The sequence below is a fragment of the Hemibagrus wyckioides genome, linkage group LG21, assembly GCF_019097595.1.
Source record: "Hemibagrus wyckioides isolate EC202008001 linkage group LG21, SWU_Hwy_1.0, whole genome shotgun sequence".
NCBI lineage: Eukaryota > Metazoa > Chordata > Actinopteri > Siluriformes > Bagridae > Hemibagrus > Hemibagrus wyckioides.
In genome coordinates, this window is record NC_080730.1 from 10,478,686 (window position 1) to 10,496,312 (window position 17,627).

The following is a 17,627-nucleotide window of genomic DNA, read 5'->3' on the forward strand; positions in this document are numbered from 1 at the left end:
CATTGAATATGTTTTTTTTAATAATAATAATAATAATAATAATTATTATTATTATTTAGAATTTAATATTAGTATTAAATATTTATTTCACTGACAGTACACAGTGCATACAAAGTTACATTACACAAGGAGTGAAAATAAATTATTTATTAAATAAATAAATAAATACATACATACATACATACAGTTTTATGATTAGTGCATCTTCTTTGGGTGGCTGTTCACACCAATTCAATATGGCTGAGATGGAGATAACTGAAAATTGTGGATCATTTTATGAGTGAAATGCATGCTACTGAGGATATGTCTAATTTCAGATAGTAACCTTGTCAGAAAATCACTGTTAGTGACCTTCACTATGACACTGATAAAACTGTTTTTGCAGATGTAGCTCTAAAGTAACCTACGTTACACTAAATATAAACATCCCTGACTACTGTACTGCCCACAGTCATAACCTCTTTTCAACAAAACCTTTTTCTTGGAAATCTTCTGATGCTTTGCTCAATTCCACTCCAGGTCTCTCCTAAATATCTCAGTCACACGAGGCACTTTATTTTGATGAATAAAATGTTTTAAGGGCATACTTGAGGATAGTTGTTTCCATAGTTTATTTTTGCAAATAAAATATTATGAAAAATATTCATTTTTTCAAAGTCTATTTGTGTATAAGTCTTAAATTAGACCAAGATAATATTATAATTTAAAGTCTAATATTAGTGAAGCATTAATGTTCCATGTTTTTACCTGGCAGGCAACCAACTCAGCTACTGAGAGGTTAATTCACAGTGCTGGTCCCAAGCCTGGGAAAAATTGAGAGGGTTGCATCAGGAAGGACATTTCATACATTATTATCCTTTAAATTTTAGTTAATCAAGGTTAACACTGCCAGTCGTCTCTAGCAGTTCTTAAATAAGATTTGTTGTGCTTACAGTAATTAAATAAATCCAATACACATAAGCTAAATCCTACTTAATTTAATACAAATCATGAATAATAACCACCATGTATATAGAATAGATCCTGGGGGATTGGACTGACGTTTGTTATATCACTGTACTGAGTGTTCAGTTTTCTATACAAGCCAGAAATGCATTAGCTAGTGTACAATAAAAAGAGCAGAGTATTAAACCATCTAAATGTAGTGCAACTGTGCATTTGCAAGACCCGATTGGCTTTTTTGCCCCTGTATCTGAGATAAGGCTTATTTATGAACCACTAAATGCTATGGCTATCTCTAAGTCACTGTTTGCTTATGATAAAGTGGGAAAGTTAAATGATAAATGCACAGTTACTGATAAATACTACCTATTGCCTTATTAAAAGAGAAGCAATGATACTAAATGATATTAATGTAAGACATGTGAACAACACTGATGGATCGTTTCAGTATTCCAAATCCAACCTCACACTGTGAGAAACCACAAAGAAGTATTCACATTTACTTTACAACTTATCTATCAGCAATTAAACGTTTGATAACACCTGGAAGGTTGTAAATGTAAATCCCAGAATTTACATAAAGCCATGTCTCAGATTTTATATAGGATTCTGTTTTCCTCCACTTTAGAAACAAGCACCTAATACTTAATGCCACATAAGGGTGTTTGGCATGTAGTTTGTATTCATGTGAATGGTGAATACATTATATATAATGTCAGAAATAGCAGTATTCATGGTGCTATCCACTCGTCACAAGAACCATTGAACCATGAGCCACAAAACATAAACGTAACATTATTTTAACAAACTTACTTCTAAATTATTGAGGTATAGCAGAGGCAACAAGCCCAAAAATCACAGCTTAAAAATTGTATGGTTTAGTTTATTTTTGTGGTTAAGTTTCACTGTTGACAACGACCTGAGAGCTTCTTAACAAAATGCTGAAAAAGGTTGAATTTCAGCAAGTATCAGTTAAACTATAGCTGGCATCATGAGTTGTCACATGAGATCAAAATCAAACACCTTCAGGGTATTTGGTGACAAAAAGCCCCTGTGTCACTGATACTGTAATCAAGATAGAAATGAAACTTAAAGAAAGGTTTCAACCATTTACCCGTGTGTTGTGTGAATGGGATCATTGTAGGACTGAAAGCTATCCTTATCTCCCAGTGTCTGTTAGTAATCTGCCACTGTTTAGTTTTTATGGTCTCAGCTAGAGGAATGAACCGACCCCGGTAGGAAGAAAAGCTACTTCTTTAGGTTTAAGGTCTTTTTAATGTGTAACCTGGGCTGTACAGCTGTGACTATGGCTGTACAATACTCAAGTCTGAGTAGGCTGGATAAATCTTTATAATCTAAACAGTTTTGGCAGTTAGGAGCAATTATACTGAAAATAGTCTTATTTTTTCAGTTAATCCGCTATGTTGAAAAAATAAAAAACTGAATTAACTTCACAAGTTGTTCTTGGTGCAGTGCCCTAGAACAACTTGTGAAGTTATTGCAGTTTTCCTTATCACAGTGTGACAGATTAGCGTTTCTGAAACACTGCAGAACTATCCCAACTAGCACATAAAAAACCCCCAAGCCAAACCACCACTGATTAGAAAACTGCAAAAATGACCATGTGGTGTTCCTATTAAACTGTTCTTTAGAAACATTCAAACATTCCTTTGAGATTCCTGCTTTCAGGGGAACTTTAATGCTGCTAATCTCATTTTCTACCACATCCTACATGTGTTTTATTGGACTGGAAAGGCCAGCAAGAACACTGAACTCATGCTCATTAGTTCATTAGCAGTTTAAGACAAATTTTGCTTTGTGGTATAATGCATGTGGTGCATTATCACGCAGGAAGCAGTTATTAAAAGTTAATTGTGTTTAAATTGTGTCCATGCAAAGATGCACATGTTCAGCAGCAGAGCAATCCAAGGGATAACTGATACTAAGAAAACATTTCCCACACCATTACACCAGCCTGGATGTTTGATACAAGGACAATTGGATCCATGGAGGTCACTGGCAAGAAATTCAGACTATCCTCTTGGTGCCTCAGCAGAAATCAAGATTCACCAGGGTTTTTTTTTTTTTCTTGTGATCCACTGCCATGGTAGTTACTGCAGCTCAAACCAGTCTAGCCATTTTCTGTTGATCTCTCATCAGGCATTTCCAACCACAGATCTGCTACTCACTATTTCTTTACAGAACCATTCTGAATAAACCCAAGCATGAAAACCCCATATCAGCATTTATAGAAATACTCAAACCAGCCTGTCTGGCACCAACAATCACGGCAAAATTACTGAGAACACAATTTCCTCTTTCTGATAGTTGATATGAGCATTACCTGGAGCTACTGGTCCACATCTGCCTTCTTTGAATGAATGAGATGGAGAAAGAAAGTGAGGTGTGTGTGTGTAGATTTTGTATTTTTATTCTATTTATTTAGAAACGTTTATTCTAGTGCAACACTGCAATTCCCCTCGGGATAACATATTCATGTACTCCACCGTTAAAAATGGGCCTGCATTAATTTGACCATTGTAATATATTTTTTAATCATGCCAGTGCTATGATTAATAAAAACATCCATAGAAAGTCCAGTCTGGAAACTCAGTCAGAATACTTACTGAACAAAACAATACAGTGGTCACTGATATCAGTCCTGCAAAGGCTTATAACCCCAAGAACAATAATTATTAACATCAGTTTTAAATAAGCAATTGAACAAATAAAATCTTACTCGTTGCTTCTCATCTTCAAATGACTGTATTTTGAACTTTCTTGAAGGAATAAGAAAAGCACTGTGTAAAGATTACATCTGGGCCTAAAGCCTAAGTCAAACAGCAACACATACACCAACATCAAACTCGAACAAACATTGATAAAGAGCTCTGTTAGTTTTCCAAACTGATGTGTCCATATTGGCTACATGTCAGATACTGGCTGTACTGTATATTGGTGCAGCTTTACTGTACTACACTATGAAACTTATTAACTGAACCTTTAGTCCAAATCCTCTGTAATGGCTCTAAAGGGGCGTTCTTACTCAAACGATTAAGAGCCCTTATAAACCTTCTGGAGTTGTCTGCAGGACAATCTAGTTGAGGCAGCAGTCCACACTCCTGCTCAGTCACGCAGTGCACAAGTCCTGAGCTGGCTGATCAGGTGCAGATTTGAGAATCACTGCTGGTTCATCTTGGCTGTCTCGGCTTTGATGAGAGAGATCAGCTCCTGGTTAATGAGGAACACGAAGCGAAGCCCTGCAATCTGGACAAAAAGATTCACTCAGTATCACAATGTTTGAAGAGGTTTAGAGTAGTTAAAGAGTTAAACAGCCTGGAGCAATGTACAGTGAGGGAAAAAATTATTTGATCCCCTGCTGATTTTGTACGTTTGCCCACTGACAAAGAAATGATCAGTCTGTAATTTTAATGGTTGGTGTATTTGAACAGTGAGAGGCAGAATAACAACAAAAACGCATTTCAGACAAGTTCTACATTGATTTGCATTTTAATGAGTGAAATAAGTATTTGATCCCATATCAATCAAAAAGATTTCTGGCTCCCAGGTGTCTTTTATACAGGTAAGCTGCTGAGATTACAGTTGGAGCACTCTCGGAGAGTGCTCTTAATCTCAGCTCGTGAACTCTGCTAAAGGGACAGGACAACCGCACCGCATCAAAGGGACGATGGACGGAGCCATGTACCGTCAAATCTTGAGTGAGAACCTCCTTCCCTCAGCCAGGGCACTGAAAATGGGTCGTGGATGGATATTCCAGCCTGACAATGACCCAAAACACACGGCCAAGGCAACAAAGGAGTGGTTCAAAAAGAAGCACATTAAGGTCCTGTAGTGGCCTAGCCAGTCTCCAGACCTTAATCCCATAGAAAATCTTGCTGTTTAGATTCCATTCTATTGTTTAGTTGGATGTTAACAGGGTCTCTGTAACTGTTCATAAACCTTCTTAAGAAGCGTGCAGTTCACCAGTGTTTTAATAAAATCCATAAATGCCATTTAATAACAATATTGTGCCTATACCTTCAGTTTACACTTTATAATATATACTTTCTATAATATACATATTTATACAAAACAATAGAGAAGATAGTCTGAAGAATGGATAAACAACATATTCATGTATTAGTTTTATTAAAGAGTTTATACAACTGTATTTATAACTGAAATAATGTTTATATCATTGTGTGTGTGTATATATATATATTGCCAAAAGTATTCGCTCACCTGCCTTGACTCGCATATGAACTTAAATGACATCCCATTCCTAATCCGATATGATATGGTTCAATATGACGTCGGTCCACCCTTTGCAGCTATAACAGCTTCAACTCTTCTGGGAAGGCTGTCCACAAGGTTTAGGAGTGTGTTTATGGTAATTTTTGACCATTCTTCCAGAAGCGCATTTGTGAGGTCACACACTGATGTTGAACGAGAAGGCCTGGCTCTCAGTCTCCGCTCTAATTCATCCCAAAGGTGTTCTGTCGGGTTGAGGTCAGGACTCTGTACAGGCCAGTCAAGTTCATCCACACCAGACTCTGTCATCCATGTCTTTATGGACCTTGCTTTGTGCACTGGTGCACAGTCATGTTGGAAGAGGAAGGGGCCAGCTCCAAACTGTTCCCACAAAGTTGGGAGCATGGAATTGTCCAAAATGTCTTGGTATGCTGAAGCATTCAGAGTTCCTTTCACTGGAACTAAGAGGCCAAGCCCAGCTCCTGAAAAACAACCCCACACCATAATCCCCCCTCCACCAAACTTTACACTTGGCACAATGCAGTCAGACAAGTACCGTTCTCCTGGCAACTGCCAAACCCAGACTTGTCTATCAGATTGCCAGATGGAGAAGCGCGATTCGTCACTCCAGAGAACGCGTCTCCACTGCTCTAGAGTCCAGTGGTGGCGTGCTTTACACCACTGCATCCGACGCTTTGCATTGCACTTGGTGATGTATGGCTTGGATGCAGCTGCTCGGCCATGGAAACCCATTCCATGAAGCTCTCTGCGCACTGTTCTTGAGCTAATCTGAAGGCCACATGAAGTTTGGAGGTCTCTGGATTGACTCTGTAGAAAGTTGGCGACCTCTTCGAACTATGCGCCTCAGCATCCGCTGACCCCGCTCCGTCAGTTTACGTGGCCTACCACTTCGTGGCTGAGTTGCTGTCGTTCCCAAACACTTCCACGTTCTTATAATACAGCTGACAGTTGACTGTGGAATATTTAGGAGCGAGGAAATTTCACGACTGGATTTGTTGCACAGGTGGCATCCTATCACAGTTCCACGGTGGAATTCACTGAGCTCCTGAGAGCGACCCATTCTTTCACAAATGTTTGTAAAAACAGTCTGCATGCCTAGGTGCTTGATTTTATACACCTGTGGCCATGGAAGTGATTGGAACACCTGATTCTGATTATTTGGATGGGTGAGCGAATACTTTTGGCAATATAGTGTATATACACATACACACACACACACATCATAGCATATCTAATGAAATTATAATTCTTGCTTTATACCAGGGATGTCAAACTCATGTTCGCCCCGGGCCACATCAGCATTTATGGCTGTTATCAAGGGCCAGTTGTTACTGTATACTATTATGATTGTGTAAATGTAACTATTTCTTAACATATTGTTAGATAACAGTCTCTAAATTTTATTAATATTTATTCAATTGTATAAATATTGTACATAAATGTACATGATAAATGTAAACTATGTGCACACCCATTGTTCTGTATTATTATAACATGAATCCCTGCAATTTATCAGATTAAAGAAAACCCACTTTTCTCCATTAAGATCAGGCGATTTCTTCAGCCACAGTAAAGCTAGCTTTCACTGCTGCATCATTTTTTAGCTGTAAACATATCCTGCTGAGATTGCAGTCTCCCTTTTTAGTTCTTGGACAATTTGATGTTTTCCTTGGAGGCTAAATTTTGCATACTTGGCCCTGTGTTTGGTGTCAAAATGCTGACGCAGATTGTATTCCTTCATCACAGACACACTCGTTTTTCTCCTTGAAGCACAAACATGTATTCACTTTCCCATCTTTCATTAAATTGTCTTCCCTCTGCATCAGTTTTTCTTTTCTTAGGCATTTGGGGTTATTTGTAGTATTTATTTTTTTTTAAACTTCATCACTTGTTAGAAAATTGTTTTAGTTAAACGCTGATATGGAAACACTGCAATCTAGTGGCAGGATGCATTCATTTCACGGCTCACAAATCGACTTCCACTGTATGCTGATTTTTTTTTTAATGCATGTTACCAATCACTACAGCCATTTTAATCTGTTGTGACTGACATCTTGCTAATGAGCTAGTAAGGAATGATTTATCTAGTCATCAGCTGTAACAATAAAACTAGCTAATATATCAGTAAAACTAGCTAACTTAAGTGAGGCATATTTGCATAAATGTCTGCCTAAATACTTAGATAAAAAGAAAACCTTGCATTTTTATCACACTAAGACTCAAGAGTAAACACAAACCATTCATGTCTACTCACCTCCAGTACAGAGTTATTGTTAAGCTTCCATTTGTTACCAGTCAGGACTGGTCTGCCATCGATATAGATAGGTCTACGGCCCTCGTTCACAATGAAGAAATCGCCGTTGTTTTTGAGCTTGATGATCCCTATCGTCCAAATACAACACCATCACAAATTTTAGATTAGCAAATGATTTTCAAAAGGCCATAATGTTCAGTGGCCAGAAAAATGACACCTACAAATTACATCTACATCAAAGCATTAGATCAATACCCTGCTGCCTGGAGATTTTCCACGCTGGTCCCTCTAAAGACAGATCCACATCTATCTGTTTGTCTTTGGTGGCACGCCCAAGGGTTATCTAAGGGAAGGCAGAAAATGTACAAAAAAAAGAAAAGAAAAAAGGTTTAAACCCAATTGTGAAAAATCCAGAAAAAGCTAAATCCATAGGGTACATGGATGTCATGCAAAGTAGGTCATGCCAAGGGAAGATGAAAATAAAAAATTTGAAGAAAAGCATATATTAAAAGAGAGAGAGAGAGAAGAGCGTAAAATTCACCTCTCTGGACCTCATAAGGTATCGGACCATGCGTCCTCTCAATGCAGCCAATGTCTGGTTATCAAAATCTGGTGAGTTCATACCTGCATATACAGATGATAGGAAATTAATACACAGTGCAAGGATAAAAAAAGATGCAGTACTGATTTCCAAAGCCTGTATGAAGTCACAATACAATCTGGCAAGTTGAGATATCATGATTATCTATTACGTGGAATAACCCTGGTATGAGTGTGTGACTGACCGGTGATGCTGTCCACCAACACCTGCCAGCGTGGGAGCTCCTGCTCCAGCTGTCTGATCTCCCGCTTCTGGTGCCGATCTGCAACCATCAACTCTATACAAAGAACAGTGATTGAAAAATGAATAAGAATCTCTGATAAAAGAAAGAGAACGGGCAAAAATATATGAGCGAGATGGATAAAAGGATGGAGAATGGAGTAACTCACCATGTTCCAGTACTTCATCTCTGCTGTCCCTAATATGAAAACATCCAGTCAGTATTACATTGTAAAAAAAACAGGACCTTAAGGACTATTTAAAGTGTATTCAGGTTAAAAATAATCTAAATTATTTTAATTCCTAACATTGTAGAAATACTATTGCTCAAGCCACACAATCAGAAAGCTCTAGCTGAAGGCCACATTTAACTGTGTTGAACAGCTCAGAAAGATTTGTATGCACTGAGGGTGATGTGTGTTATTACTTCAGCTTGGAATCGTCGACCATTTGCTCAGCATCTGAGAAGTTAAGAACCTGATCTGCTTTGGGGAGTGGCTGAACTGGAAAAAAAAAGAAAGAAAGTGCAAATAAAGTGCAATCAGTCTGAGTGTCACGGGTTAAAGACTTAAAGTGTCTTTAAGTGCAGGGTTTTATTGCATGCTCACCACTTTGGTCGTCCAGTAAGCAGTACTGTTTGAGCAGCTGCCAGTGTACCAGTAAACTCTTAGCGGTGCGTGACGGGTAGAAAACGTCAGGGTGCTTATTCAGCAAGTCCTGGAAGACCTCCAGTTTTGGCTGACTGTTCTGCTCAAGAAACACACAGGAATCAAGAAATGACTGACCAAATCATAAACATCCACAGAAACGGTGTTCAAATGACAAGAAAATCATAAAAATAACACGATGAAAAAATAGGGCATGTTGGGCAATTCAGTCTTGAAAAACAAATTGTAACACTAAAAATACACCATACTGCTCATATACATTTGTCATTACAGTAGCCCTGGCACCCTGACAAAGAGGGAAACACACCACGCATGGGGTTATCAGGTTTGTTTGTTTTTTTATTAATCATTAGCCTGGGTACAATTTGGCTGCTGATATGTAAAGAGCCATCAGTTTCCCATTTGTTCTTAGAGAGCAAAACCTTGCTCCCCTATTAGCTTTCACCGATAAAAAGCAACATCCTCCAAGTGTGCATATCTTAAGCTAAGGAACAACTTCAGAATCCCAACATTTCTTAAAAAGAAACTGCTGAAGTGGATTTCTGGGCTATTATTGTAATGTTTGATTAGGTTGAGTAGGTTTAGCAGACTGGCACTGTAACCAGAAAAAGAAAAACCCTACTTATTAACGTTGCAAAAACAAAATTTCATTTGCTATACTTGTTTAATACTCCTCCAGGTGATGTGATGCACTTGAACTCCATCCACAGGAATTCATAAGACTCCTTTGTTTTTATTACTCATTATTAATGCATTTAATTATCTAGCCCCTTAAATGTAATTACAGTACATTACCTACCAACAATTTTTCCCATTTAATTAGGTTTCTACAGAAATAAAACATGTGCCAGCTTTAGAGATTTCAGCTGGCAGGTGGGCTAGTAAACAAGGTTATGATTTGTCTAGTCCTACAGACAGTGTCAGAGGATGAGCTGAAGTTGCTGGTACGAGTTATTCTTTTTTTTTTATTAGCTTGAAATAATAAACAACAGCAGTCAGTATAAACACTTAGTTTAGTCCTATATTAGCGGCGTTTATCTGCTTACTATCATTCATAAATAGAGATTTACAAGCATGAAAAGTACTTCATATATTCATATATATGATGTAAATATTATCATATGTTTTTTCTGCGCATACTTGCATATGTGCTTGTTGTCTAAGTTCTATTCTGATGTTTGATAATAGGGATGCAACAATACAGTTAACCCATGGTTCAATACGTACCGCGTTTTTTACCCACGGTTTTCGGTTTGGTTCGGTTGGCTTGGCAAATTAAAGGTTTTTTTCACATTATTCTTTGTTTAGGTGACAGGAACAGTAAGTATGTTAAGAAGAAAAAAAACTGGTTTTAGTTGCAATTCTCTTTATTTTACTTAAATGCAAAAATCAACTAACACAATGAAAGTGTACTGAAAATAGTGAGGTATAAAAATTAGCGCTTGTATGACTTTATTACAGGAGACGGGTTTGGAGTACAGCGCTCTTTATTCCCAATCCGCTCTGTAATGACCAGTCACTGTGAGATAACTCTCTGTTACCCCCGAGCTCCAGCTATCTGTTATTAGAGCAAGACTTTGTGCTTTAACCAAAGCGTTTTCAATTCTTTTGCGCGTTTTTTCGTAGAGGTCGGGAAAAAAGGCTCCCGCTTCCACAGTGTTATCTCTGGGTGATGGAGCTGTAGATGTGTGGTCATGTTGGAAGTATTTCCATGTCCGTATCTAACTCGTGTGTAACACTGCTTAAACACAGTCATTTTTTGTTTACCGTTTTTGTTTCATCGGCATCATGGTCAACAACAAATGTCCCCACACCACAGATCTGAATCACGGCGCTGCTTCCTCGTGTTTCTGTCTCACTTCACCGCTCTCCAGGGTTAGAGTGAAATCTGACACCAGCATCACAAGCATGGTCACCGCCCCTAACTTTAGCGCTCACTGATTGGATATTTACTCGCAGGGAGGCGTGTCTGTCTCAGCATGTAGACATACCGTGCAGGCAAACACGCACAGGAGGTACAGAAAGTAATAGAGCGCATGAAAAAAAAAAAATACCAATTTTTTTTTTTTTTTTACACATGGTTATTATTGGTTTAAAGAAAAACCCGCGGTTCACATGCGTATTGAACCGTGGAGGTCGTACCGAACGGTTCAATATTATATTGAGTATTGTGGTATCCCTATTTGATAAACAGTTTTTATCGCCAAGTGAACATGTTCTGGGGGAAAAAACTGCTGACTCACAGAGCTAATCTTGGCGAGCAGAGCCTCCTCGACCTGGCTGAACAGAGCTTTGCTCTGAATGGCAGCGATGGCCTCAGGGTGGAGCTGCCTCATGGCCTGCCATGCCAACCTACAGATGACATCACACACACACTCAGCATGAAGAGGGACAGAAACGTTGCACACTGAAAGCAGTTCACATTCCAACAGGAAGGCACCACCAGATAAACTGCAACACGTCCAATAAATAAGTCCACTTTGTATGATGTCACTGCACTTACTTGGATATGACAGGGTCATAGAGCAGAGCATACCAGCGCTCCTGAATCTCCCTCAGTGTGAACCGGCAGCTGAACTTCACTCCCAGATGAACTGAGGTGAGATCTGTAGTCTTAAGAGCAAAAACACATACAGTATATTACAATTTCATTGAAAGATTAAGACTAAAATTAAATATTTAAAAATGATTAATTCTTTCTTCTTCATATTTATCAAGTTCTATCTACATACAAAACAAAAAAACATGTAATAAAGTGCTAATTAGAGAGCTTTTTAACTAGCAAGCAAACATTAATAACATGAGGATCACACAAAGGTATTCATTTTTATTTGAGCTTACTGTTATGTTAAAATGTGGACAATTATGTTTAGTTTTTGCTTCATTTTGGACTTTGTTTTGCCTGCACATTCAGACACAAGAACCATACAAAAACTGAACCACCAAAACTTTTACATTTTGTTCTGCATTTTGAGAGATAGTGGTTATAAGTCACAGTCAAACCGACTACATCAATATAACAGGACAGAATGTGGTTATATTTTTAATCAAGTCCAACAGGAAGAAGTGGCTTGATGGGCTCTTTAGATAACCACCTCACTCATCTGAGATTAAATCAGTGTCCTCTTCACTGCCCTCCTTTATTTTCTCTATGCTCAAACAACGAAGGCTAACTGGTAAATTTCTTTAGAAAAAAAGCCATAATGCATAATGTGTGAGTGTAATCATTAGCACTATAAGCTCCTGCTAATACTATATTAGCAAAAGTTTTGGTACACTCCTCCAAATCTTGGAAATCAGGTGTTGTTTTTCAGGGGTTGGGTTCGGCCCCTTAGTTCCAGTGAAAGGAACTCTTAATGCTTCAGCATCCCAAGACATTTTGGACAATTTCATGCTCCCAACTGCAGCCCCGTGCACATAGCAAGGTCCATAAAGACATGGATGAGTGAGTATGGGGCGGAGGAACTTGACTGGCCGACACAGAGTACTGACCTCAACCTGAAAGAACACCTTCGGGATGAATTAGAGCGGAGACTGTGAGCTAGGCCAAAACTGGGACGTCTGCCTTTACATGTACATGAGTTTGCCCACCATTTACAGCTATAACAGCTTCAGCTCTTCTAGGAAGGCTTTCCACAAGGTTTAGGAGTGTGTTTATGGGAATTCCTCTAGAAGCGCATTTGTGAGGTCAGGCACTGATGTTGGACGAGAAGGCCTGGCTTGCAGTCTCCACTCTAATTCAACCCAAAGGTGTTCTATCAGGTTGAGGTCAGGACTAGTTCTGCAGGTCAGTCCAGTTCCTCCACACCAAACTCGCTCATCCATGTCTTTATAGACCTTGCTTTTTGAACTGAAGTCATGTTGGAACAGGAAGGGGTCATCCCCAAACTGTTCCCACTAAGTTGGGAGCATGAAACTGTCTAAAACGTCTTGGTTCACTGAAGCATTGAGAGTTCCTTTCACTGGAACTAAGAGGCCAAGCCCAACCCCTTAAAAACAACACCTTAATTCAATGACTTTGAGGGGTGTCCCAAAACTTTTGGCAATATAGTGTATTTATACCAAAAAAATATCCACTAAGGACGTCTAGTACTAGACTGATGGCTAATGATAAAGAACAAAGTTCCAGCTCCCAATGATTTGAACTGAAACTCAGTTACTTCAGTTTTCCTTCTTCATTCACTGCTATTCATTTATTATGAATGTAAACTAATTAATACTAATACTGCATTCTGTGAGCTCATTGGCCGTCATTAATTTGAACAGTAGCTTTTAATGGTCTACACTTACAAAACTACTTAAAAAAAAAAAAAAAAAAAAAGCTAAATAAATAAATAGCCTTCTGAACAAACCTACAAAGACAGACTATGATATCTTCTGAACTGGATGTTGACATGAAGTGTTTCTTACCTGCAGCACTGCATTAATGAGCAGCAGGTCATCTGTGGGTTTCCAGCGTCCCAGGTCTTTAGTGATCTGCAGAGGCTGCTTGCTCTTCTTCACTCGTTTGGTGATTGGGGATGGTGTGATCACCATAGTGAGCGGAGGAGTTAAAGACGTGCTGGACTTGGAGACCTGATAAACCCACACAAACAAATGAGATTTGTCTAACAGTGATTAAAACAGGGCTGCAGGCTGGATGGAAATTTTCAGCAAGATATCGATCACACACGGAAATGATTAATGACGTTCAAGAGTGCAGTCCACAAGTGCAAAGCATGAGTTTAATATTATTGGATACGGTACACTGTTTATAGTCTGTTTAACACTCCATTATCAGCATGAAAATACTGTCTATTCTACAACATTGTCACCCTTTCACTATAAATCAGGGGTGTCCAATCTTATCCAGAAAGGGCCGGTGTGGGTGCAGGTTTTCATTCCAACCAAGCACAAGCTACATCTGATTCCAACTGGCTAATCAACTGATCTTGGCTTTCAGTAGACTCAGGTGTGGTTTCTGCTCGGTTGGAATGAAAACCTGCACCCACACCAATTGTAATTAGAACAACAAACGTGAATAGAAATTGAAAGAAATAAGGAAAAACCTTCAATAAACACAATTAATAGATGAAAGGATAAAAAAAACTGGCAAAATAAAACACATCTGTGTGGTAAGTCTCATATCCAATACCTTCTTCTTTTCACTGGACGATGGCTCGGCCCCAGGGCAACGGATCGGCTCGATACCTGGGGGGCCTTTAACCCTGCTTGAGGATTTAACCAGACTGCTCTCAACCAGCTCATCATCAAACTTCTTCCTCTTAATTGACCTGTAAAAAATATATACATATGGGTGGTAAATAAACAAGATTATAATATGATTAGCCAGTGTTACACAGAGTTAGATGCATGGTTCCATCTATGAAATGCCCATTAAGGGCAAACATTATGAAAGTATACACTATATGGCCAAAAGTTTGTAGACACCCTGTGAACATCCCATTCCAGATTTTATCTCCACTTTTTTTGTTAGAATAATCTCACACACAAACAAAAAAAAAAAGTGTGGAATGTTATACACTTCATGCACTCAATGGTCAGATATGCATATACCAGGAGCTGATGCTGGATGAAAAGCTGAAGACTAGATATCTTACAAATGTTAGCGTGTTGTATGGTTAATTTTTTTTTTTTTTAAATGATCGTATTCTGCTCAGACTAGTGGTGTTTGACCTCATTTGCCATGGACTAGAAAATAGCTTGTATTTCAGGTTAATTAAAAACAAAAACATTAGTCTTAGTGTCCCATCTGAGATCATGCTACCCTTCTAAAATTCATACACTAGTCTATAGAATACATGACATGTAGTACATCATTCAGGACACAGCTCATGTCTTCAGAGAGCTTGATTTGTCCACAGATCACAGTGCACTTTGGTTAGATCCACTGAAGGAAAATAAAAATGTGACAGCAATTCTAGACAATTGTGAACTTCCGACTTTGTGGCAACTGTATGAGGAAGATCCACACAGAGGTGTAAGGGGCCCAGTGTCCACATAGTGTTTAAAAAAACTCACTATCATAATCACTCAACCTAACATCGTAGTAGTAACGTGTAAATAACCGACGTCGCATGTGAAATGAAGACGGATTTCACCTGGAAGAGCTTCTCCTTTTCGGAACCAGACCTCCTCCACCGAAGGCCTGAGCCGCTGGTCTCTTTATGTCCTTCACGATGGCTTGGTCTTCATCCTCAGACCTGCTCTGAGCTGCCAGATTTGCTACATTTACCCCTCCAACCACTGCAGGAACCACGTCTGCCTTAACGTCTGAAAACACACACACACACACACACACACACGAAGGATCTTGTCAGTTATCGTTAGATGAGAAATGAAGACACAAAATCATCACATAGGCAACATGAAAACAGTACACACAACCTGTTACTGATCACATTCTGTGCACAGAAAGGCACTAATACTGATCTCCAGCTTGTTATCAATGAAATGATGATTTATGAACGAAGCAGAAATCGTCGAGAAGTGTTGATATCAGAAATACATTTATCATAACTATCTACTCTATATGCCCTGATAAACTGATGGAATACCTGCTGCAGCAGTCTAGCCCTGAAGATGAGACTCTCACAGTTCTAGTACAGAGATCCTACATTATCCAGATTTCTAAAAATTTGATAGTATCTAAGAATAGATTTATTGATAATAAATAAATAAACAAACAAACACAAGCTCTTACCTTTTTCCATGACGCTGTCTCTGCTATCAGTGTAGCATAACGTTATCGTATAACGTTCAATTTACACCCAAAACTGCATTCGTAAGCCTTTTAATTTTAGATTATATAAAATGAATAATTCCACTTATTATCTATTTTGCAATAACTTATTTTGTAATATTTGTCAAAATACGAAAACGTTGCTAGTTAGCGGTTAGCATGCTAGCGGTGCTAAACCTTTGTTTAAAACGAGGCGGAACGCTCTAGCGAAGGCTAACCAAGCGCAGCTTAGCAAAACGAAAACAACTTAATTTATTTCACATGGAATAAATATTATTATTAATTTAATCTAGATGCTTAAAATATAATTTGATCTTTCCTAATATTTGTTTATCTATCTATCTACCTATCTATATATATTTTTAAAAAAGGGTGTTGCTAACAGCTGTGTGAAGGCAGCAACATTTTGGTAATGTTTGGGCGCCGCTCATCGGAAGTGTGTAAACTTTTTTTTTGTTTTACAAAATAAGAGTCAGGATGCTAACAACGCAAATAAATAAATAATTTGAAATAATTGTCCATGAGTTAAAAAGGAAATTTTGACTGGAAACTTGAAACCTCAGTTCCAGTCTCCCAGGTTTGATACTCAAGTTACTGCCTGTGTGGAGTATGTGTGCATGTCCTCTATTTGTCCATGTGGGATTCCTCTGGATTCTCTGGTTTTCTCCCACCTCCTAAAACATGCCAGTATGTGCTTTGGCTAAGACATGAGTGAGGGACTGTAAGACCTGTGAGGGACTATTTTCAGCCAGGGTGTATGCCAGTCTCAGGCAAAATATTCCAGGTCCACCATGACCCTGATCAGGGTAAGTGGTTAATGAAATTGAGTTAACAACAAAATAAAAATTATTATTTTTAATTATACAAATTTGTATTTGTTTCAGTCCAATAAACTATAAGGAATCCAAAAAAGAAGGCGGCTGTCTCATGAGTCTTTCTTTGCAAACACTCTTTAGGCCATACTTTCCTTTGATATCTATAAAGAAGCCTGTAAGGTAATGGTTTGTTTTGTAAGCTAATGGTAATGCTCTGAAGGCAAGCTATATCGCCATCTTGCCAGGATACCGACATTCACTAACCCTATAAAGGTTTAGAGAAGACAAGAATTTCTGTAGAAGTTCTGTGTGGAAAGTTTCTTGTGTACACTTTATTATTTCTCATGTTATGGTGTACAGTACTGTATTACTGTATTAAACAAAATCAACCTGACTTTGATTAAACCCTCCTAAGAAATTTTACATCTCATCAGTATAAATTTATTTATATATTTACGTATAAATCAGCCTTAACACACTCACCTGAATGCAAGGCAGGATGTTGAGTCATGTGTGTGAGAGCAGGGAAAACACTAAGCAGTGTGGTACATGAGTGCTCCAGGACAAGGGCTGGAAACCAGTGGATAAAGTATTGTGTGCGAAAACAGAGTAAATTTACCATCCCTCCCTCCCGAAACACCCTTTCTTATTCACTCACTCACACATTCATTCACTTACTCAACACCATACTGTCGCACACACCCTCTCTTACTCATTCACTAACTGACTCATTCACTCATGAACTCCCTTAAACACTCACTCACTTACACACTCACTCACTCACTCACTCACTCACGCCCTTACACACTCACTCACTCACTCACTCACTCCCTTAAACACTCACTCACTCACTCACGCCCTTACACACTCACTCACTCACTCACTCACTCACTCACTCACGCCCTTACACACTCACTCACTCACTCACTCACTCCCTTAAACACTCACTCACTCACTCACTCACGCCCTTACACACTCACTCACTCACTCACTCACTCACGCCCTTACACACTCACTCACTCACTCACTCACTCACGCCCTTACACACTCACTCACTCACGCCCTTACACACTCACTCACTCACTCACTCACTCACTCACTCACGCCCTTACAC

The 17,627-nt window shown here is 38.7% G+C and overlaps 1 protein-coding gene across 2 annotated transcripts; it reads right to left on the reverse strand.

Moving 5' to 3' along the window:
* Window positions 1-132: 132 nt before the first annotated feature.
* Window positions 133-17,124, reverse strand: mcrs1 (microspherule protein 1). 2 transcript variants are annotated; one of them, XM_058373941.1, is made up of 14 exons: window positions 16,997-17,124; window positions 15,058-15,229; window positions 14,091-14,229; window positions 13,367-13,531; window positions 11,460-11,569; window positions 11,200-11,308; window positions 8,897-9,035; window positions 8,716-8,791; window positions 8,459-8,487; window positions 8,254-8,346; window positions 8,010-8,092; window positions 7,724-7,811; window positions 7,469-7,596; window positions 133-4,209 (listed from the first exon to the last, which is right to left on the reverse strand). In XM_058373941.1, the coding sequence occupies exons 1-14, from the start codon at window positions 17,022-17,024 to the stop codon at window positions 4,123-4,125; spliced, it is 1,446 nt and encodes a 481-aa protein (XP_058229924.1). In that variant the 5' UTR covers window positions 17,025-17,124; the 3' UTR covers window positions 133-4,122. The 2 variants fall into 2 exon arrangements, with proteins under 2 accessions (XP_058229924.1, XP_058229925.1); XM_058373942.1 differs by lacking the exon at window positions 16,997-17,124 and adding an exon at window positions 15,660-15,802.
* Between the last annotated feature and the right edge of the window lie 503 nt (window positions 17,125-17,627).

Excerpts from the sequence above, each read along its gene's own strand:
- mcrs1 (XM_058373941.1), bottom strand. The coding sequence starts at position 17,024 with ATGACTCAACATCCTGCCTTGCATTCAG. Across the intron at positions 11,309-11,459 it reads TATGACCCTGTCATATCCAA|GTTGGCATGGCAGGCCATGA; the intron begins GTAAGTGCAGTG and ends TGTCATCTGTAG. Across the intron at positions 7,812-8,009 it reads ACCTTATGAGGTCCAGAGAG|ATAACCCTTGGGCGTGCCAC; the intron begins GTGAATTTTACG and ends GCCTTCCCTTAG.